Source organism: Geotrypetes seraphini, chromosome 1 (genome assembly GCF_902459505.1).
Source record: "Geotrypetes seraphini chromosome 1, aGeoSer1.1, whole genome shotgun sequence".
In the NCBI taxonomy this organism is placed as follows: Eukaryota; Metazoa; Chordata; class Amphibia; order Gymnophiona; family Dermophiidae; genus Geotrypetes; species Geotrypetes seraphini.
This window is the reverse complement of record NC_047084.1, coordinates 370,626,304-370,650,918: the sequence shown is the minus strand read 5'-3', so window position 1 is coordinate 370,650,918 and position 24,615 is coordinate 370,626,304. Positions and strand designations below refer to the sequence as shown.

General features: G+C 42.9%; 1 protein-coding gene across 2 annotated transcripts in view; it reads right to left on the bottom strand.

Moving 5' to 3' along the window:
* Positions 1–813: 813 nt before the first annotated feature.
* Positions 814–24,615, bottom strand: part of ARL9 (ADP ribosylation factor like GTPase 9) — a 38,325-nt gene continuing 14,523 nt past the window's right edge. The window contains exons 2-5 of one of the 2 annotated variants that reach the window (XR_004536534.1): positions 14,254–14,425; positions 10,388–10,563; positions 2,750–3,617; positions 814–2,636 (exon numbers count right to left, since the gene is read on the bottom strand). Coding sequence is in view for 1 of the 2 variants with exons in the window: in XM_033915187.1 (XP_033771078.1) it covers positions 3,438–3,617; positions 10,388–10,563; positions 14,254–14,425 (528 nt within the window). In the remaining variant the exon portion in view is untranslated. Of the gene's footprint in view, positions 3,618–10,387; positions 10,564–14,253; positions 14,426–24,615 lie in introns of both variants that reach the window. The other variant, XM_033915187.1, reaches the window with a different exon arrangement.

Sequence of the window (24,615 nt, the reverse complement as noted above, 5' to 3'; positions counted from 1 at the left end):
GTATGTTTATTATAATCACAAAAGTAAAATAAAACAGTTTCTTGATCATATGTTTCTTTAGCTATAAATTACAATATTATTATTAAGACTTAGCCAAAAGGAAAGATTTATAAACTATAAAGAGTTTTACCTCATGAAAAAAATTGTCATTTCTTTAATAAGACATTAGCTAGTTTTTCTGTGGCCCCCCAAGTACCTACAAATCCAAAATGTGGCCCTGCAAAGGATTTGAGTTTGAGACCACTGATCTAAGGTACCTGGGGCAGTGGAGGATTAAGTGACTTGCCCAGGGTCACAGAAAGTGGTGCGGGGTTTGAACCCACAACCTCAGGGTGCTGAGGCTGTAGCTCTAGCTCTAACCCTATGCCATACTCTCCGTGGCCTGGAGTGCTAAATTCTCCGACACTCATAGGAATTCTATGACCATCAGAGCATTTCATGCTTTGGGCCGCAATAGAAACCTCTATAAAAAAAGGGGGGGAGGGGTTAACTGGTGCGGCTAACTGGTTAATACATCCATAACATGGGAGCACCTCCTAAATAGGAGAAATTGTGCTGAACCATCAATTTTTTTTTTTTTAGATGTCAACGTTAGCATTTAGGTTGAAAGTGAAATATTGGAAATTGTCCTGTTTCCTGAGTGTGCTAGAAATGGACTTTTGAGCGCAGGAAAGTCCCACGTTAGAATGGACTAAGCCCATTTACTCACACACTTTAGTAGACATGCCCCTTAAATTCCAAGCAAATAAAAAAATGATAGGAAAAAATAAACAAAATAAAATGAAGTGAAAAAAGACAGAATCCACACCCAACCCATATATACGTATATGTTTAATCACAAGTAACATTACCTTTGCACCTGAGATTTTAAGGTTGCTCACAAGGAGCTCCCTGAACAAACTGTAAACTGCAAGAAGACTACAAAATTAAAATTCATACAAATCCCTCAATGCCAAAAGTCTACAATAGTCATCCATTTGAAGGGTCATCACTATATAGGGTGAAGAAGAAGAAAAAAAAAGTAACTCCTCTACCATTTTCACAGCCATCGCTTTGAATTTCAATGAGAAATTTACATACTTAATCATCATACTTAGATATTACTATTAAACAGTGTGAGGGAGGGAGGGAGTAGAGTAGCGACAGCACAGGTGTCCCTCTCACTCACTAATGGTACAGCAAGTGGCGCTGTGTTGTGTCAGGACTCAGACTAGACTGGAGTTAAATGCCCTGAATTAGTGTAGAGCAGGGAAGCCCCCCAGTGCAGAGGTCCCATGGGAAAAGGACTCCATTCTAAGCTGAGCTATAATATTTGAAGAGAGGATCAGGGAAGCAGTGCGGCTTAAGCTTAAAGCCATCAGTTTGCATGGAAAGACTATCAGGTAGGAGATAACCTTGAACTGTATGCAGAAATTACTTGCTTTTGGCATATGTACTGGGCTAGTTTGGGAGTCAGCCCTAGGAAGCGAGTGCTGTCAGTGATAGAGAGTTTGAGATTTTCTAGCAGTGCGCGGGCACTTCTAATTTTGCTGTGCCGTGGACGCATGCTAGGATCTCGATTACCTCAGCACTATGTTATTTGTGTCATCAATTATCCTTCCAATTTATTTCACTGAATAACCCCTGACACAGGCAGGTATGCTAAAACACAGCCTGTTTCAGATCCATCAATAAATTGAAGTTTGACTCCCCAGAACCTGAAGGTCCTTTGTACTTTCTTTCTGTTCTTTGTGTGCCTTGTACTTTGAGTCCCTCTCTACTTTGAGTTATACACTGAAAACCAGAGAGAAATAAAGAGACTTTAGTGTACTAGTGCTGGACTACAGCCTGTGAAGCAACAGGCAGCATGTTAAGTAATAATATTTTCCTTTTGTTTGCAACCCTATGTGTACAGCTGTTTATGACGGATCCAAGCCACACCCTTGATCATGTTACCACAAACATTGAATTATCTTAAACTATCGTGTTTCCCCAAAATAAGCCCTACCATGATTTTTAAGGATGCTCCTAATATAAGCCCTACTCCCAAAATAAGCCATAGTTAAGATCAACCCCTGAATCCACCCCGACACTTCTCAAATCCATCCAACACTAGTGCTGCCCAATTTTCCAATCATCTCTCCCTTCCTCTCCTCCACCCCAATTCTTCCTCTTTTCTTTCTCTCCCCCCCCCCCATGTGCAGCATCTTTCCTCACCTCTTAACCATCTCCTTGTGCAGCAGCTCCCAAGGCTTCAAAAACCAGGGGCAGTGCTCTGAACGGGCTGCTTCGCAGCCTTCCCCGCTGGGGCCGGGCCGGGCCTTCCCTCTGCAGCGTCTTTCTATCCCTCCCATCTTCAGCGCGCGCTAAAAACGCTAGCACAGCTTAGCAAAAGGAGCCCTAAGATGACTGGGAGCATATTCCATAGTGCCAGCCCCTGAATAGCAAAAAAATGGAACTATGAATAGAATCTAAAAAGATCTCTCTAAATGTGGGGACTATCAGATGATTCCGATCGAGAGATTTAAGTAGTTGTGAAGAGGTATAAGGTGTCAAAAACTTACTTAGAAAAAAGAGACATCTGAGAGACTCAGTGTGCCTACGTTTTGCACAGTGTTATAGGAGCCATTTTCAGCATTTAAGAAAATTTAGGGGTCCTTTTACTAAGGCGCGCTAGCCGTTTTAGCGTGCGCTAAACGCCAACGCGTCCATAGACTATAATGCACGCGTTAGCATTTAGCGCATGGCTAGCGCGCCTTAGTAAAAGGACCCTTTAATTAATTATCTTCAAAAATGCTGTTATGTGTTCAACTTCAGTCTTGATTTTCATTTGCATTAATAGGACTAAACATTTTTATTTTCTATTTTTGTATATAAGTTAAAATAGAGATTTTGTGTGCTTATACTTAATATCTAATACATAAAAGAGACTGTAGGATTTGAAACTGCCTTAAGAATTGTTAGGCTATGTTATTTTTTGGACATCTATATACCATAAAAGGATATTTTAAATTCATATTAAAATTTCAAAAGTAATAGTCTTCTACACAGGAGGAAAGTGTCCCTTACTGATGAGGATCAATGCTAGGAGTCTATGAAAAATTGCATCAGAAGAATTTTTTTAAAATTATTATTACCAAGATTACCGTCTTAATAGCAAATACATTCTAGAAACTAGACCTTTAGGATTACACTACCAATTCCAGCCATTAAAAAAATATCCTTGCGAAATACACATCTTCGCAAAAATACTTTAAAAACGGAAGATCAAAATAGATGCTTTGTTTTGGTAAATAAATTAATCGTTTTCATAAAGATTCAGGAACTTTGGAAATACAAAAAAAAAAAAAAAAAGCAATCTGGAAAACAATAAACAACACTTTAGCAGCCAAACTTGTAGTGCAACATGAAGCAAGACTTTGGTGGTAATGATCTCAAATACATATATATATTTTTTATTATTGGCAATCTGAAACCAGCTGTATAATCAGTTCTCTAGCATCTTGCAGGCTTGAAGGGATCTCGGCTCCTTCTTTCACCAGGTGAGTTCCAATGAGAAATAGCTTCCGCTTATCTCCAATTTCAGACAGTGCAAGAGCATCGTGTATTTCGGTGATACTGTAGGCACCCGGCAGATCCTTGAAAACCAGGAAAAAAAACCCCAAAACAAAACAAAAAAAACCCCAGCAAATTATTTCCAGTAAAAGAGAGGAAATATATCTCTATCACATTTCCCAAGGCAGAATCAATCTCTGTTGCTGATGAGGAGCAAATAAATAACCTACAGAAACAATGGGCAATAAAGACTCAGATATGAAGAGATAATTATCCCCCTTTTTATGAAGCTGCCCTAGGGTTTTTTTATTGCCGGTTGTGGCAGTAAAAGCTCTGATGTGATAAAAAATCCTAATGCAGCCTCATAAGGGGGTGGGGGTGGGGTAAATGTACTTGCCTTAGAAGATAAACAGATGCACAAGGAGCTCACGGATTATAAATCTATGATTATTATAATTTAAACAAGCAGGCTCCCACCCAGCAATGATACTTGCATAAATCACAATGTTAACTAATTTCTATGCTGAAAAAAGCTGGTTTTCATAGGCAGTTTATGCCAAAAAAAAATCCTATCTAAATTTTTACTTTAATTCTAAACCATGAATCAACACAGAAATACATATTCTGCAGTGCTTGGGGCGACAACCAATGACCTCCAAAAATGCATCCATGTCAAAACATTACAGGCTCCTTTTACGAAGGTGCGCTAGCGCTTTTAGCACATGCTACATTGCCCCGCGCGCTACATGCTAACGCCTCCATAGAGCTTGCGTTAGCATTTTTCATGTAGCATGGGGTTAGCGCGTGCTAAAAACACTAGCGCACCTTCGTAAAAGGAGCCCTAAGAGGGTCTTTTACAAAGCAGAGGTAGTGATGCTGACGCGGTAAATGCACCAAAGCCCATAGGAACTGAATGGGCTTCGATGCATGCTACCACAGCTTTGTTTTAAAAAATGTGCCAAAAACATAAAGTACCGTATTTGCCGGCGTATAAGAAGACTGGGCGTATAAGACGACCCCCAACTTTTACAGTTAAAATATAGAGTTTGTTATATACTCGCCGTATAAGACTACCCCTTCTTCCGCACACCTTCTCTACCGCCCCGGGTGCAGCACAGCCGGCCAGGTCCCCTTACTTTTGTGGCACTTCCCCGACCGACCGACAACAGCCCCGGTCCGACAAACCTCCCTGCCCTTAACCGCGAATCTAAATTACCTTCTTACAGCTGCTGTAAGAAGGTAATTTAGATTCGCGGCTACAGGGCAGGGAGGATTGTCGGACCCGGGCTGTTATCGGTCGGTCGGGGAAGTGCCACAAAAGTAAGGGAACCTGGCCGGCTGTGCTGCAACCGGGGCGGGGCGGGCCGCCCCTCTCCCTTGGTAGCCACTCGAACCGCGAGGCTACTCTCCTTCTCCTTATCTGCCCTGCCTGCAGCACAGAGCCAAACGGAAGTCTTCCCGACGTCAGCGCTGACGTCGGGAAGACTTCCGTTCGGCTCTGTGCTGCAAGCAGAGAAGGTAGGGAGAAGAAGAGCCGCGTACATCCAGAAGACTGAGTACATCCAGCCCCGCAGGAGCCCCGCGACCCTCGGAGGCGTCCCCATGGGATCCCCGCGACCCTAGGGGGCGTCCCCACGGGATCCCCGCGACCCTAGGGGCGTCCCCGTGCAGCTCTCTAATGTAAAGTAAGGGCATGTAAACAGTACCCGGCGTATAAGACGACCCCCGACTTTGGGGAGGATTTTAAGGTACTGAAAAGTCGTCTTATACGCCGGCAAATACGGTACATTCAAATATGTCAGGCATATTTCTTTGACCTAAGGACTAAGGATCAGGTCCAGTAACAGTGGCTTGCATTTATGCTCCTGCTATCCTTCAGGTAGACTGTTTTTTTGTGGCTCAGTCAGGAACATAACCGGGATCTTGCACCACGATGACCCTTCAATAACAAACATTCAAGGATGTTTCTCCTGATGTAAACTAACGGTTTGAGACTGGTCATTCTATTGACTAGAAGCAATGCACTGTGACTCCTCCCAGAATTCTGTAACACTAACATAAGGCAGTTATCGCTTTTTAACCTTCCCTCCCCCCCCAACCCAAGTGGCTCAGAACACTGATGCTGCAGCTTTCCCAGCCATCCCGAGATATGCAAAGCCCAACTGGGGAATCAAATAGAAACTGACCCCCCCCCCCTTTATACTAAACCGTGATAGCGGTTATTAGTGCAGGGAGCCGCACCGAATGCCCCGCGCTGCTTCCGATGCTCATAGAATTCCTATGAGCGTCGGGAGCAGCGTTGAGCATTCAGCGTGGCTCCCTGCGCTAATAACCGCATTGCAGTTTAGTTAAAGGGGGGGGGCGAGTGTGGCACCATGGGGGTTGCACACTGCTACTTGTGACCCTGGGCAAGTCACTTAATCTCTCCATTGCCTCAGGTACATTAGATAGATTGTGAGCCCACCAGGACAGACAGGGAAAAAATGCTTTAGTACCTGAATAAACTCATGTAAACCATTCTGAGCTCTCCTGGGAGAATAGTATAGAAAACTGAATAAATAAAAAGTTCTTAGAAAGAGTAGGGTAAAACCAGGACTCCATGGCATGGAACGCTTCTATCTTGATGATCATATGCTGCAATGCACTAAGCCCATTTGTATTGTAGCTGTCAAAACGGACTTTCTTCTATTTGTTGAATATATGGCTCTGTGATGATCTTAGCAATAACACCCAGCCATTTAAAAAAATGAGAGAGCCCTTACCACCTCCAATTTAGGAGGTGCTAAGACCGCCCACATTATGGATATGCTAACCAGTTAGTGCAGCAGTGATGTCATGCCCCCTTCAAAAACATTTTAAAAATAAACTTACTGCGTGCTCAACGCATGCAAATGGCAAAACTGATGTGTAATGCTTCAGTGTGTTCCACTTTAGGCCACTTTTGCTGCATCAGGCAAATGTTACTGCCTAACACAGCTTGTCTTAGATTCTGAGTCCACTAGGGCAGTGGTTCCCAATCCTGTCCTGGAGGACCACCAGGCCAATTGGGTTTTCAGGCTAGCCCTAATGAATACGCGTGAGAGAGATTTGCATATAATGGAAGTGACAGGCATGCAAATCTATTCTATTCAAAAAAACTAGGGCTAGCCTGAAAACCTGATTGGCCTGGTGGTTCTCCAGGACAGGGTTGGGAACCACTGCACTAGGGACAGAGAAAGTACCTGTACATAATATGTATACTATTTTGCTTGTACCACAGAAAGGCGGTATATTACTATTATTAATCACTTCTATAGTGCTGTACATTTGACATTTAATAGACAGTCCCTGCTCAGAAAAGCTTACAATCTAACTTGGATAGACAGACATGACATATAGAGTTGGGGATGTAGACCCCAAGGCGATAGCATTGAAAGTAGTTTCGAAGAGGTGGGCACTGAAAGCAGTCTCGAAGCTGCGGAAAAAAGCATGGAAGCTGCGGAGCAGAAGAGACATAAGTGTTACCTAAAGGGGACGCAGCACTGCCTAGTAAAGCCTTTTCTCCTGAATTTGAAGTAAAGATCTTATTTTGATAGCCGAAATCCTCCTATGAGGTCTGGCAGCGCACCAGAGGCCTTGCAGGGGGGCGTGGGCTCCCAGGGCATATCCATCCCAATTATAGAGGCTGGCTAGGATCCCTCTGACTGTATTCCCTTGTTCTCACAGAACAAATCTTCTCTGCTGGGAGATACAGGATTGCATATTGGGGCGAGTACGCAAGAAATAGTGGTGGCCCTTGACCAAGGGGAAGACCCCCCAGCAGGCACCATTTGCTCGAAGTTCTATCCTGAGCAAAGTAATGGCACTTAACTGGCATCCTGATATGAGTGTTTTAGTCACGGAGCATTGGGATGCTACTGAGGGCCAAAAAAACAGTAAAGCTGTATCTTATGGTACAGGAGTGTCAGAAGATGTTCACTCAGCCTTCAGCTGTAAAATATTTTAATCACTTATATTCAGTTTCTTAGTTCAAGATACTGAGGCTATCCAGTACTAACATACACTGTGCCTTCAAAACATGAACTGAGAAATTGCAAATGCGGGGAATGCTGACCACCACCATTCAAATTCAGGAAAGAATACGAAAAATCAACAATATAAGCAAAACATACTCTATAATGAAAACTCCCCCTAACTATTGTTTTCCCTTCAAACAATTTACTCAAAGTCAGATCACAGGAAACACACAGACAAATGAAAATTGAAGTGGAGAAAAAAACCTCAGTTGTGCTTCGTCGGTTAAAAAAACCTCCACTTCAATGTCGTCCACAGTATCTTAGACAGTTCACTTGTATTCCTACAGACTAATGTGTTGAAGAATAACACTTATTACAGGGAGGAATCATCCCGCATCTTCTTGAATGTAGACACAGTTCAAAAAGTAGCTTCAAAGAAGCCCACAAATGCCGAACTCACATCAGAGTACCAGGAAAAAAAGACAAAAAGTACTTAGCTGCTATTGACGCCCTAAACTGCCCACCACGCCTCACTGTCCACACCGGGAATCAGGAGCATGCAGTCTTCAAAAGACCCACACAAGCAAGGCAATCAAACAGTAAACAAGAAATGGCGCTGGAGTGAACACACGCCGCCAGATAGCCTAAGAAGACAGCCAATCCATTGCCACAATTAGAAGAATGTCGCCCATTAAATATGGGCAATCAAGCCCATTGGATATACAGATTGCAGCTGAAAGATACAGCATTGCTCCTTCTACTAAAGGAGCTACCGCCAATCTCCTCTGCAGAGAGGCTGGGGACAAATGTTCAAGTACCGATCATCTTAAAGAGGAAAAATCATGGCGAGAGCCCATACAATGTGCCACCAATGGTTCATCCATTCTCTTTGTAGTGAGACATGATCGATGTTCCAGCAATTGTGTTTTAAACATACGTGATGTTTGTCCAACATAAAGATACAGACAAGGCACTGAATCACATATATTATTATTATTACATTAGTGATTTCTATTCTGCCATTATATAGAAACATAGAAATTGATGGCAGATAAGGGCCACGGCCCATCCAGTCTGCCCACCCTAATGACCCTCCCCTGCCTTTACCCTGCGAATAGATCCCACGTGTCGATCCCATTTGGCCTTAAAATCAGGCACGCTGCTGGCCTCAATCACCTGAAGTGGAAGACCATTCCAGCAATCAACCACCCTTTCGGTGAAAAAGAATTTCCTGGTGTCACCGCGCAGTTTCCCGCCTCTGATTTTCCACGGATGTCCTCTTGTTGCCGTGGGACCCTTGAAAAAGAAGATATCCTCCTCTGCATCGATGCGGCCCGTGAGATACTTGAATGTCTCGATCATGTCTCCCCTCTCTCTGCGCTCCTCGAGCGAGTATAGCTGTAATTTATCTAACCATTCTTTGTACGGGAGATCCTTCAGTCCCGAGACCATCCGGGTGGCCATTCTCTGGACCGATTCCAGCCTCAGCACATCCTTACGGTAATGCGGCCTCCAGAATTGCACAAAGTATTCCAGGTGGGGTCTCACCATGGATCTATACAAAGGCATAATGACTTCAGGCTTACGGCTGACGAAACCCCTGCGTATGCAACCTATGATTTGTTTTGCCTTGGAAGAAGCTTGCTCCACTTGATTGGCAGCCTTCATGTCCTCACTGACGATCACCCCTAAGTCTCGTTCTGCAACCATTCTTGTTAGGATCTCGCCATTAAGGGTATAAGTCCTGCATGGATTTTGGGTACCCAGGTGCATAACTTTGCATTTTTTGGCATTGAAGCTGAGCTGCCATGTCTTAGACCAGTTCTCTAGTAAGAGTAGATCGTGCATCATATTGTCAGGCATTGAATTTTTATCTATTGTGCTTTTGCCCACTACATTGCTTAGTTTGGCGTCATCGGCAAATAATGTTATCTTACCTCGGAGCCCTTCTGCCAAGTCCCTTATAAAGATATTGAATAGTATTGGGCCCAAGACAGAGCCCTGGGGCACTCCGCTGATCACCTCCGTCATTTCAGAGGGGGTGCCGTTCACCATTACCCTTTGAACCCTACCTCTAAGCCAGTTCCCAACCCACTTCGTCAATGTGTCGCCCAATCCCATGGAACTCATCTTGCTTAGCAACCTGCGATGAGGTACGCTATCGAATGCTTTGCTAAAGTCCAGGTATACGATGTCCAGGGACTCTCCAACATCTAGCTTCCCCGTCACCCAGTCAAAGAAGCTGATCAGGTTGGAATGGCAGGATCTCCCCTTAGTAAATCCATGTTGACGGGGATCCCGTAGGTTCTCTTCATTCAGGATCGTATCTGAATGAAGAGAACCTATATTACCCCAACAGTCAAACATGAGGTGTTACTTCTTAATGGAAATATCTGTTGAGTGTTGGGATGCACAAAAGCCTGAGTTTCTAACATTAAGAGGCACACACGAAACACCTTCAACATTTCATGTGGCATCTTACTGAAAACTGTCCCCTGTCATGATCAGATCTCAACACATTAGGACTTAATAGGTCACAGAGATTGTTATTGCACCCAAAGGCAAACAATATATGTGTTTCAGCAAAACATGATGGACTCTTAGTATATTCAAGTGTGACTGGATTATCTGTTTAATTTGCTGAACACCCCCAATATTGAACAAATACCTTCATTTTGTCCATGGAGGGGTAATTTTGTGTTGTGTTTAGCACCTTCAGTCATTTTGAAAAGTTGGCACCAATGAAACTGCTTATTATGAACACATAAAACATTTTAAAGAATGTAGCAAGCTTGGGGTTGTGGCATGTTGTCCCCTCAGTCTATAGAGTATTGTACACGTTTAGGATTTTCTATTACCTGCTTGTTAGCTAAAACCACCACAGGAAGTAAGGCATCGTGTTGGATCATCTGATGTAGATGGCTTTTGGCAACCGGCAATCGGGCATGGTCTGCGGCATCCACAACATATACCAGCATAAGTGCTCTGGAGAGGTACATATTCCAGTAGGCACGCAGAGACTCCCCACCGCCAACTGGAAGGCAACAGAATGCAACACTTTAACTCAGATCCCTTCACCAGCAAGTTATCTAATCTGCCACTTCTCCGGCTAAAAGAACATAATGTTATTTGTTAATATTATTACAAAACCATAAACAAACTGATTTTCTTCACCTTCTTGCCTTTTTTTCTTAACAGCTAGATCAGGGGTAGACAATTCCAGTCGAGAGTCACAGGCAGGTCAGGTTTTCATGATATCCACATTAAATATGCATGAGATAGATTTGCATCTCAAGAAGGCAGTGCATGCAAATCCACCTCATACATATTCATTGTGGATATCTTGAAAACCTGACCTGCCTGTGGCTCTCGAGGACTGGAATTGCCTACCCCTGAGCTAGATCAATTGATCGATCTTTCCATATAACCAAAACATGTGAAGGAATCCAGTTTTCAGATCAAACCGATATGCAAATATCTTTCATGAATATTTACACAAGTTATGTGGAAAACAGATCTATTGGATATGAAGAAACTGTAGTGGTGAAGAAAAACAATATCAAGATACACAGAGAAATAAAAGACCTACACTCATAATTTAAACAAGTAGGCTACCATTCCATATTAACATTGACACAAACCACTAATTTTAATTGAATAATATGAGGAAAAGGCTGGTATTAGAGTTCATAACAAAAGAGCTCTTTTATTAAAGTGTGGTGAGGATTTTTCACCTTCTGTGCATAGCACATGATCAGTTGATGCATACCTGTTCGATAAATGCAGTGTATGTGTCAAGCATCTGCCCTGCATTTACTGGTAGGGGTCATGGCGGCCAAATTGTTTCACAAAACCGGACCTGCCCTAACCTGGGATTACAGGACTGGACACAACATGGATTCATTAGAGGTAGGTCTTGTCAGACAAATCTGATCAATTTCTTTGAATGGGTGACCAGAGAATTAGAAAGAGGAAGTGCACTAGATGTGGTGTATTTAGATTTTAGCAAAGCCTTTGACAGTGTTCCACATAGACGTCTAATAAATAAACTGAATGACCTCGGGATGGGTCCCAAAGTGACAGGCTGGGTCAAGAACTGGTTGAGTGGAAGGCGACAGAGGGTAGTGATCAATGGAGATCACTCTGAGGAAAGGGATTTACCAGTAGTGTGCCTCAAGATTCTGTTCTTGGGCCTGTTCTTTTTAACATTTTTATAAACTCTATTGCTGAAGGGTTATCGGGTAAGATTTGCCTCTTTGCGGATGATACCAAAATCTTCAATAGAGTAGACATGCCAGATGGTGTGAATAACATGAAGAAAGACCAGGTGAAGCTTGAAGAATGGTCTGAAATTTGGCAGCTAAAATTTAATGCTAAGAAATGCAAGGTCATGCATTTGGGCTGGAAAAGCCCCGAGGGAACGGTACAGTTTAGGGGGTGAAGAACTTATGTGCACGACAGAAGAGCGGGCTTGGGTGTGATTGTATGTGATGATCTTAAGGTGGCCAAACAGGTTGATAAGGTGACAGCGAAAGCTAGAAGGATGCTAGGTTGCATAGGGAGAGGTATTGCCAGTAGGAGAAAGGAGGTATTGATGCCCCTGTATAAGACTTTGGTGAGACCTCATTTAGAATATTGTGTACAATTCTGGAGGCTGCACCTTCAAAAAGATATAAAAATGATGGAGTCTGTCTAGAGAAAGGCTAATAAAATGGCATGTGGTCTTCATCATAAGGCGTATGGGAACAGACTTAAAGATCTCAGTCTATATACTTTGGAGGAAAGGTAGGAGAGGGAAGATATGATAGAGACTTTTAAATATCTACGTAATATAAATGTGCATGAGTCGAGTCTCTTTCATTTGAAAGGAAACTCTGCAATGAGAGGGCATAGGATGAAGAGGTGATAAGCTCCAGAGTAATCTGAGGAAATACTTTTTTATAGAAAGGGTGGTAGATGTGTGGAACAGTCTCCCGGAAGAGGTTGTGGAGACAGAGATTGTGTCTGAATTCAAGACGGCCTGGGATAGGCACATGGAATCTCTCAGAGAGAGATAATGGTTGCTGCGGATGAGCAGACTAGATGGGCCATTTGGCCTTTATCTGCTATCATGTTTCTATGCTCCTAGGAGTGGTAGAGGGCGGGGAGTGGGGAAGGGATTCTTTTACAACTTGTGGGCAGGGCTTTGGTTAGGAAAAGAATCATTGGAAAAATGGAATCAGGAGGTTTTGGGAAAGAGTCGGGGCCATTAGAGGGTTCAAGAAATCAGATCAAAGAGTTTGTGGCGGGTGTTGAGTCAAACTGGAGGAGGCCATAAATTTCATCATTTTAGTCTATGGCTGTGCCTCTGACAGCTAACACAGTGATACTAACCTGCACATTAGCTGTCACAGCTGGCCACTCTTCCTACCATCCAAAATCACATCAAGCTCCCATTCCCTACCCAGGATAAGCAGATATTACAGGGTTTTAGCACTCACTGTTTTAATAGCGCAGTAGCGATTTGAGCAGGTCCACACTGTCTACCACATAGTAAAATCGTTGTTAGCTTATTAACACAGTTTTGTGAAAGCGCTTATTTTGCAATGTTTGTGACCAAACATTAATAACCTCCAACAATCAGAACCAAAACATTAATTCAGTTCACTAGTGTAAAAAAAAAAAAATAATCAAATATAAAACAATTTATGCAAATATCTAGTGTTGGAATAACTGTGAATTATGAGCTAAGATGTTATTATTAAAAAAAAAATTTGTTTTAACATTTTGATAATAGGCAACCTATTTACTAAAATGTGATAAGGTTTTGCAGTTAAGATGAATTAATGGACAAATTTAATAGGTGATAACTGCAAACTGCATTAAGGCATCCTCAACTAATTTGCCATTATTTACTGAATAGGAGGTAACATGATGTCATGTGCCACAGCTATTCAAATGGCATTAAGTGCATCATGTTACTTTAACTGTACGGTATCCTGCTATAAAATCAGGTTTTATGTGTTTAACTACAGAGCAATTTTCTGTTCCTATTCTTTTCCAGTCATAGAACAAAACCTCCAACCAGTAGGAAAATGAATTTAACAATTTTGCTTTTCATTTATAAACTCAAAATGGGCCCAGTGGCTCAAGGGAACTGTATGTAGGACATCCCGTTTATCTGTCTTGTCTGTTTAGATTGTAAGCTCTTTCGAGTAGGGACTGTCTTCTTTGTGACTCTGTACAGTGCTGCATACATCTGGTAGTGCTATAGAAATAATTAATAGTAGTAGTAGTATTCACAAACCCTGCAGGAAAGCGGGGGAATGGGCTATGGAGAGTCATGGTCATCCTAGGGCCCATGAATCAGGATTCCAGCAGCCTCATTACCTGTCTCCCAACATCAGGGCTAGTGTTGCAATAACCAGAATAGCAATAGTGGCAGGAAAGGTTATTGAAATAGGGGGGGGGGGGGGGACGGGACGGGACATATTCCTAAGCAATAAGAACATTGTGCTAAGTTCCCAGCTGGAAGGAGAAAGAAAGAATTACCAGCCTGAATAATAAATAAAAATCCAAAATGGAATCTAATGTTGGAGACTACTGCAAATCATCTATTGTGCTTCTGGATGTATGCTGTGCAGTACAGATACACAGAAGAGAGAACAAGTTCCTGCTACCCAGAATTCCCTGTGGTGGGTTGACAGGATCTCTCTCCCATTATCAATATATGGAACATGCTTACTTTCTAAGAATTCCAGCTTGATGTCCTGAAAGTTAAAGCACACAGCATTGAAGCCTTTTGTAGGAGTCTCACTGAGGTTGACTTTCTGGGTGGTGAGTGAGTGGAGGACACTTGTCTTCCCAGCTCCATCTATGCCCAGCACCAAAATCTGCTTTTGTAGTAATGGCTTTGCCTACAAGAGAGAGGGAGAGAGAGAAAGAGAAATTAAAACACTGATCTGAACTACTAATGGATTCCCAGTAAATTGTACAAGTTTTCAGAATCTTACTGATGAAATTTTACATACAAATCCTTGACTGCCTTTGGAGGCAAGAGTACAATTCAAATTTTCCTGTATCTGCTTTAAGCTTACCTTTTTCCTCATTTTGTGTTGCATAGACCATCAAGAGAAACTAGAAACTTCTACTTATTTGCTTATCCAAAAATTAATGGGTGTAGATATAAGACCTTCTTAGATAGGACCCTAGCATTTCAAGCAGGTAGGCAACAATCTTGGTTAGGTAAATGTATTCAGCAAGCTATGCTATCCTATTGCAGTTTTCAGAAATTAATTAAGACCACTTTGTTCGATAAGTTTATTACTTAGTGAGTATTATTATTGAAATTCTATTTTACAAATATTTGTATTTTTTACTGTATTATTGTATTTCGCTGATTGTCCAGCTCTTTTTAGTGTAAACCGCCTAGAACTTTTGGTTATGGCGGTATAAAAGAATAAAGTTATTATTATTATCATCTATCAAATTTTTTTTTTTTTTCCTTTTATTGAGTAACCCCAAAACTGTTGTAACTTCACTGGAAATGTCCAGTTAGCTCTTTTGTAATCCGCCTTGAACTGCAAGGTATAGGCGGAATAGAAGTCCCTAATGTAATGTAATGTCATGTAATAAAGCATTTAAAAACATCTGACTTATTCAATTGTATACAAAGCAATACATTAATACATTATATATCTTATCTGGCAAGGTGGCAGGGTTGGTTTCGAGGTTGGGGTTGGTGCAGTGGGTGGGGAGGCAGGGAGGAATCCCCGACATTGGCGGCTTCAGCGGGGGCAGGAGGGATCCCAACAGGCGGCCTACGTACCCCCAAGGGTACGCGTACCGCATGTTGAGAAACACTGGTCTAAGTGCTTTGAGTGAGCCTCTTAGCGGTCTATCCAATGTGCCCATCCATATCAGTCACTAAGCTCTACAATCCTTTTCTGTACCCCAGAGATTCCTTTTTCTTGTTACATGTTTTCTTCAATTCAGATACCATCCTCACCTCTACTATCTCCTCTGCAGAGCTGCCATGTTACACATTCCAGGAGGGAGACTTTTTGGCCAGTCCAGGTTTAAACTTACATTCAGACGCAGTACAGTCCATGATTCCGTCCATTGAAATCAATGCTGCGGGTCCCATAATGCACCAGGATGAGGTGGCAGAAATCCAGGACCAATCAAAGCACCTCCTTCCTAGAATGGGTAACTTGGCAGCTATGCCTCTGGAAAGCAGTTCCATACAAAAAAATTAATTTTCATAGATCAGCCATTCCCAACCCAGTCTTCAAGGCATACCTAGTTCCTTTGGATTTATGGGATACCCACGACAATGAATAAGATAGACAGTGAATGCTCTACTTCAAATGATTGCAAATCTAACTCATGAATATTCACTGTGGATTCCCTGAAAACCCAATGGGAGTAGATGTGCCCCAAGAACTGGATTGGAAACAGCTGACTTAGATTATTACTTTCTTTATTCTATGCTTGTTCCCCACCCTACCACACCCCCCCCTTCCAGAGCTTCCCTTTAACTGAAAGAGGTTGCTTTAATTTAGGTACTTCTACAGGGCAGATGCTGGTATAAAATATGCACAAAAGTGCCAATCTTGCCCCTGCTTTCCCTAATCTCTGCTCTGGGAACACCTATGTATATATTGAGTAAAGTATGTGCTATATTCCAGTGTGTCTACTTTGAGTGATTTTATAAGAACATGTTTTAGCATGTAAAATGCCATTCTGCACCCTCAATTCTTTTATAAAATTATCTGCTGACAGAACAGTTTGATTCATTGAAAAAATATACTTTGGGCTTCAGAAGCCATTTTCACAAAAATTAATGGAGAGCTGACCAAATACAAGCAGCAAGTTACATGTTTTTACAGGGCCTTCTAATTTGGCTTTTATAAAGCGACTTTGTAGGAATTAAGAAGTTTCAAAAATTCCTGACTTATGAACAAAACAAAAACCAGAACTACTTTTCATTCTACCTCCACACCCTTCTGGAAGGGAGGAAAGCGATACATCTCTAACCAAACACAAGTCTAAACACATTCAGTTCTATTCAGCCACAATGCTACTGCCCCAGCTCTAGGGAAAATGCTCCGGAGGCCACACCACGCTGAAGAATGTTGCACTTAGACGAACTCTGATACAATTCTCCATTTTAACAATCTATATATTGTAATTCGCTGCATTTAAAGATTCTGCATTCTGTAATTCACTGACTATCTGCATATTGTAACTCGCTGACTGTCGAGCTCTCTTCAATGTAAACCGCCTAAAAGTCTCACGATTATGGCGATATAGAAGAATAAAGTTATTATTATTATTTCTTCCTTTACAGTTTGGGTTACATGATGCCAGTATATTACTAGACTCTTGTTACACCTTTGCCTCATCTCCTCAAAGACGTTTATGACAGGGGGCCACAATATCTCTAAATGGGTTACACTTCTGTGCAAATTGTGACTAAATGGACCTCATTCCTAAACCAGGGTATGTGGAGTATGATCTCAACAGCTCAGATTTATTGCTAATGATTACCATAGCACTTACATCCAGGGCTGGCCCAACAATTGGAAAAACTAGGTAGCTGTGGGACAACAATGGATCCTATAGCCACCTAAAGTAGGTATATACATGCCTTACCACACAAAAATCCTTACCCCTCCTCCCCTCATGCACACACATCTCTCCTGCTACCTGTGCCCAATACACACATATACTTCTATTACGTTAGAAAGAATAATAAAGCATAATACTTCACCTCGACCACACAGAATAATCACAAACCAGAAAGAGAAATTTGCAGACAAAAACCAAACTGAAAAGCTCCAAGAGGCCCAGACTGTGCACACAGTGCAAAAATCAGAAAAAAAAAGAACCAAATATGTATTTCTGCCTGCATCATGCAAAATACAGGGGTGCATATTTTCCAAACTAAGAAAATCTAAACCTCCATACAAAATAAGCAGGGAAAGTTCTGTATAATCCTGGAACACAGAGCAGCGGGGGTGGAAAAATATTTCAGAACAAAACAGAAGCACTCCCACATGCATATTCTGGAGGAGACATTTGGCCTTTATCTGCCTTCATGTTTCTCCATTTCTATATTTGTCTCCTAACACTTGCATACACTTTCTTCTCTCTCATACATACGGTATCTTCGTCACCCCTCCACTAGGGTTACCATATTTTCTAAGACAAAAAAAAAGTATGCTTGATCCCACCCCATCCACAGTACCCTGTCCTGCCCTCCACTAATCTCCCCCTAAACAGTCCCCCCTATCCCCCCAGCACAGCCTCTTTCGCTCTCTCTCCAACCCCCCCACCCAGGCCACCCTGGAGTCATGTCTGGCTCTCATGGATTTCCTCTGTCCCTGGTACCGTCTCTGGCGCTGCAATTTAAACTTTGGAAAGCTGGCAACATTAGCGACATAATCCTTCTGCAGTTGGTCTGCTATGGAAGTCTTCACTCCGCAGCATCCTGCCTACACGGGAACAGGAAGTGCTGCAGAGTGAAGGCTTCTGAGGCAGGCTGACATCAAAATAATTTTGACACTAAAGCTGCAGGCTGCCTGACGTTTTTAAATTGCAGCATCAGAGAAGGTATTAGGGATAGGGGAGACTCACAAGAACCAGACCCGACTCAAGGATGGGGGCTGGACTGGAAAGAGCAAATCCAAAACCTGGATAAACTCCTTCCAGTCCAGGAAACCGTCCAGACATCCGGACAGTAAACCCAGGCGTCTAGTAATTCTACACTCCACACACATATCCCTCCATCTCTCCACAAAAAGCACCTACAAATCCAGGTATATTCACCCCCATAGCCCCATGCACTTCAAACCCACTCCCACATACCCATCCATTTCCTATCCCAAACCCCATTACAATTCAAACCTTGTCCCCACACATGAGCATCAAACATTGGCATATATCTACCACAACCTTTCTGATGTAACAGGAAGAAGAAAATAATAAGTTTGGAGAACTTACAGAGAAGAGGCAGAAGGGAAATACTGACTGCTCCTGGCATCGGCCCTTGCAGAGCCTGTGAGCTGCAGGGAGATCATAGAGATGAGAGACAGAATCTCCAGTAGGGAGCTGCACATAATAATCTCTATCATTAAGAGCCCCAGAACCCTTACTGTGAACTAGAGGAGAGCAGAGAGCTTAAGACAGTGAGGAAATGGTGGGCTACTGAGTGAAAGTTTCTAGGTCTGCTATGGAGTTTGCCTGTGTGTGTGGAAGAATGGATATTTTTGAGACAATATTTCCTACGTTTGATTTCATGAGAAATGCTGCAGATTAAACCTGTTTATGAGCTGCTGGGCTGAGGTATGTAATGAGAAGGCTGTGAAGGAGATTCCTAAATTAAGTTTGGAGTTATATTTCAAAGGAAAATTGATAAAGAACCTTTAAAGTGTGTTTCAGAATTTAAACTGGATTTTTGTGACTCCTATTGCTAAAAGGAGGCATTAAGTACTGGGAAATACAGAATTTTAATCCCTTTACTGTATAAAACCACTGATTCAACTCAGATTGCCTATTATTATTGGTGTTTGAGGCAAATGCTTTGTATTTACCCCCCTTTATGAAGCCATTAGGCTTTTTTGATTGTCAGTTGCAGCAATATTAGTGCCGATGCTCATAGAATTCCAATGAGCATTAGAACTAATACCACCACAGCTGGCAATAAAAACACCTAACGCGGCTTTTGTTAAAAAAAAAAAAAAAAGGAGGTGGGGCTAATTTGGTGTTCAGCTGTTCTTCTACTGGAGTTCATTCCTGTAGCCTTTTATGATTACTAATCTGCTGAGCCCTTAACAAGTATACACCATTATGTGGAGTTTGGAGAATTTGAAACTATTATTTGAAAGCTAAGGGGCTCATAATCGAAAGAGAAAAACGTCCAAAAACCGGCCTAAGTCGGCACTTGGATGAACATTTCTCAAAAACGTCCACGCGCCGATAATAAAACCGGGTTTTGGACGTATTTAAAAACGACCTAGGCCTTCATAGTGCAGCTCAACGTCCAAAGCTAAACGGGGCGTTTTGGGAGGCGTGTCGAGGGCGGGAGTTGGGCGGGACGTGGGCTGGCTTAGACTTAGTTGTACAGCATGTATAACCCAAAGTTTAACAACAGAGCCTAGACGGAACTTGGACGTTGTGACTTAGACCATGTAAAACATGATCTAAGTCACAAAAACCCACCTAAACTCACCAGATAAGCACTGCAAACACATAACACAGACCTCCACACACTACCCCAGTGATCACCAACCCCCTACCCCCATAAAACTTTTATTCACAATTTAAAATTTCAGCCTCCAGACCATCATCACCTGGCCACCTGGCATAGGAAAGCCTAGTTATCCAGCCCAGAGGCAGCTTAAGTCGTCTTGGGGGTGGGTTAGAGACCCATGGAGAGGAGGACCCTTGCTCATAAGCCCCTGTAATCACTGCATTGATACTTAAACATGTGCACTCCCCTATACACCCCCAAAACCCTTTTTTACTGGCATATAAGTGGCTCCTGCAGCCATAAGGGCTATTGGGGTGGTAGATAAATGGGTCTAGGGGATTCTGGAGGTGGTTTGGGGGGCTCACCATCACCTATAAGGGAGCTGTAGTGAGGAGAAGCCATGGCACCCTTTTTGTGAAGTTCACAGCAGTGCCCTGTAAGGTACCCCATTATTTAGGTGGCATGTCTGGATGTGTAGTCCATCACTTTGCAGACCCCTCCCACGTCCAACAGGGCTTGTTCTAGGCGTTTTGGACTTGGACGGAAAGTTGGACGAAAATGTGGTATATAGATAGACGATTTAGTGGCTTGGACAATCAGATCGGCAGGACGTATAATTAGAAGATTTTCAAAAGTCAAAAAAAGTTGGACGTATCTTTTGAAAATGTGTCTTAGGCTCTTTTTAACTTTGGACGACTTGCGAGATGGACGTAAACGGACTTAGACGTCCCTTTCAATTATGCCCCTTCACATGTTCTTCTGATAACTGAAGGCTTAAAACTTTAAGAGCAAATCTCTTGTCTTGAAATTCTAAGAGGTTCTGTAGTACAAAGCTGTTTCCAGTTAGTATTCTGGATATACTAGCAGGCTCTGCGAGACTGTGAGATAATTACTGAGGAGTTTCATTATTTCTGAATCAAAGGTACTTAGATATTCAGATAAAGCTGAGGATCGTTCAAATATTGTGTGAATGTATGTGTTAAAATTCTGTGGGCTGATATCATATCAGAACCATTTGGGGGGAGGATGGGAGGCTCCTGGAAGGGTCAGCTTAGGGCTAAAAGAATTATCTGTTCTTTTGCATATGTAGTTAGAAATACATGGCCTTAGCCTAAGAAGACACTGACTTTAGCCTGCATTTATCCAGGGAGGTTAGGGTTTTGCTTCCTTTCATTTGTTTACAGATAGGATAGTAGCAAACATCTGGATCTTCAGAGGAGCTGCTGATTCCAAACAGATGATAGGATAACAACTCAGCAGTACCCAATGCAAGAAAGCAGTAATACCGATGAAAACAGGCACTTTTTTGAATATTTTATTTTGTGTGCACACAGATATTCTCTTTTTGTATTTTATTGAACTTTGGGACTGAGAAACACTCTCTTGTTTGAAAAGAGTCACCTAATCAAATACCTGTTGTTTTTGTATATCCTAGAACAAAGGGCCTAGATTCACTAACCTACCCAATAGGGCCCGATCCGGGCAGGTCTGACGAATTCACAAAACTGCAACATGCAGATGATCGGAGGAACGTCCCCATCTGCCGGCACAGATCGCTCTATAGCGATCCCCATGCATACACAGACCATCTTTAGATGGACCTCCAGCACGGCATTTAAAAAAAATTTTTAAAACCTTTTTTTTTACAGCCCGTGGTTTTAACCCATTTTAAGCCTGCGGGTTAAAACCACGGGCTTACACTGCGGGGAAGGGTGGGAGAGTCAGGGCAGGCAGGCGATAAGGGCAGCGTCGGGGCAGGCAGGCAATGAGGGCAACTCGGGGCAGGCAGGCGATCAGGGCAGTATCGGGGAAGGCAGGCGATCAGGGCAGCGTCGGGGCAGGCAGGCAGATTGGGGCAGACAGGCAGATCAGGGCTGACAGCAGGGTGGCAGAATGCAGACGGAAAGGGCTTCAGTGACTGGTCCTCAGCAGTTGCTTTTTGAGTTGATCGGCCAGCACAGTCGAATCAGCAAATTTGTTTAGTGAATCGCGTTCCTGCCTACTTTGCATGCAGTTCCCCTCATTTGCATGCGTGGATCAGAATCGTATCGCAAAACAGGTTAGTGAATACTGCAGGAGTGAAATCAGGTCGCAAAGGGCTCGCAAACCGATCGGTTTGCTTAGTGAATCTAGCCCAAAGTTGGTATTAAGTTGAAAGGCATGACACGTTTGTTTGAGGTTTGAATACTATCACTAATTAATGGTGTCATCAATGTAAACTTGATCACATGTGAATGGTAAATTAGTTTTGCTATTCATTTATATTTAAATTTAATTTACCTTGTTTAAACAATACCTGTTTACAACATTTGTTGGACATACTTATTTAGATTCCTATCACCCTCAATTGTTACTGGGTTTTTAGCTGCAACAAATAAATACAAATATTTAAATGTTTAACTTCTGTGTTGGTGTGAATTGAAGGGGAAACCTATTGAAACATCTGATCGTGATTATAACATTGACCCATGGTCGTCTGCCCTAAAATGAGATCCAGAATTATCCAAGGAGGACACATGATGAGAGCAATACAACCCCAAATTGTCCCAGTCCTATTCTGACCTTAGCTGACCATTCAGTGCAAAACTGGCATGATATGGGGTCTAAACCACCTGGGGAGTCCATAAGACTTTCACCAAATTGAGGTAATTTGAGACAGAAGGAGGCTTCTAAAAATAAAATTGGGAATCTAAGATGACCACGTGGCAGCATTTTGGCACCAGAAAATGACCCATGGGAGCAAAACTAAAAGGTGAAACACACTCAAAATAGAATTTTGGGGATGGGACCCTTGGGACACCATCAAAAACCTCTACTAAATCAGACCCATCCTGATTTTCCCATAGACAGTAATGAGCTGTACTCACAGACCTGCCATGTGCTGAACCTACATCAGCTTCTCACTGCAGCTGGAAAAGGAGTAATGTCTGCCTCAGACAAGCAAGGGTGACTCCAGTGGCTTGTCTCTTCACGCTATCTTTTATTCAGGTTCCAAAACATGAAACCTTGACCTCTCACGCTCCCATACAATTTTTTGGTGGGGTGGGAGTGGGGAGGAAATGCAACTAACCTCCGCCAAGCCTCCCGGCCAGTCACAGAGTCAAATCAGCGTACGCCCAAGCACCTGACTCTGCAGAGGCAATAACCTCTCCATATCCTTGCATCTTCTCACAATGCTCTTTCACACTCCTGCACATTTTCATATTGGAGAGAACACAGGAGACGTGAAACAATGATTGTGTACTTTATCCATTCCTTCATGCTCTCTCTCACCCTTTGCGCTCCACCCACACCAGTAGCATAACCAAAACTGTGTGTGTGTGGGGGGGGGGAGGGGTGGGGGAGAATGGTGGTTAATATGAGGAGCACACAGAGTGGAATGAGGTGGGCCACAGGGGCCATGGTTCCATCAAAATTTTTCCCAATATAGTAGCAACAACTAGAAAGCATAGGGGAGGGAACAAAGATATGTCATCCTTTAATACTACAAGACTACCACTAGGGGCAGATTCCATTTTGGAGAACAGTGCCAACCCATGCAACAACAGAGGGGGAATTGTTGGCTGACTACCTCACCAAATGACCCCTGAGCACATAATGAAGGTCTCAGGGGGTGGAGAGCAAGTAGGAGTCAGGGGGAGGGATAGTATGTGCAATTGGGGGAGGGAGTCACCACAGGTAGCTGTCATGTTTTGTTTTAAAATACAGCCATCATTTTACATGCCCAGGCTGATGAACAAATAAACAAACAAAAAAAAAAGCCTGGTTACATTCTTTAGCAATGAATTAACAGAAGGAAAAATCAATAAATTTCCTGACAAGGAATGTAGTGAGAAAGTGGGGTTATAGTGACTAATTAACAATTTTAACTTCTTGCATACATATAAGAACATAAGAACATAAGCAGTGCCTCCGCCGGGTCAGACCATAGGTCCATCAAGCCCAGCAGTCCGCTCCCGCGGCGGCCCATACAGGTCATGACCTGTCTAAATCACCAGAAGGGGCCCCCATGCCATCTTGGCTTCCTGATGAGTCCTATCTTCCCATCGAAGTCCTAGCCCTCCGGTCTTGCACATGCTCGACCTGGTTGGGTTTATACTTTCTCAGTATCCCAGTATCCCACTATACTTTTTCAGTATCCCACGATCCCTTTATCCCCCAGGAATCTGTCCAGTCTCTGTTTGAATCCCTGTACCGTACTCTGCCCGATCACCTCCTCCGGTAGCGCATTCCAAGTGTCCACGACCCTTTGGGTGAAGAAAAACTTCCTTGCATTTGTTTTGAACCTATCTCCCTTCAGTTTCTCCGAATGTCCCCTCGTACCTGTTGTCCCCTTCAGCCTGAAGAATTTGTCCCTATCCACCCTCTCCATGCCCCTCATGATCTTGAAGGTCTCTATCATATCACCCCTGAGCCTCCTTTTTTCCAGAGAGAAGAGCCCCAGCCTGTCCAACCTCTCGGCGTATGGGCAGTGTTCCAGCCCTCTTACCAGTTTCGTTGCTCTCCTTTGGACTCTCTCAAGTACCGCCATGTCTTTCTTGAGGTACGGCGACCAATACTGAACGCAGTATTCCAGATGAGGACGCACCATCGATCGATACAATGGCATGATGATTTCCCGCGTCCTGGTTGTTATGCCCCTCTTTATGATGCCCAGCATCCTGTTGGCTTTTTTCGAGGCCGCTGCGCACTGTGCAGATGGCTTCAGTGATGCATCCACCAGCACACCCAAGTCTCTCTCAAGACTGCTTTCTCCTAACAATGCCCCCCCCATTTTGTAGTTGAACAACGGGTTCTTTTTCCCTATATGCATGACCTTGCATTTTTTTACGTTAAAGCGCATTTGCCATT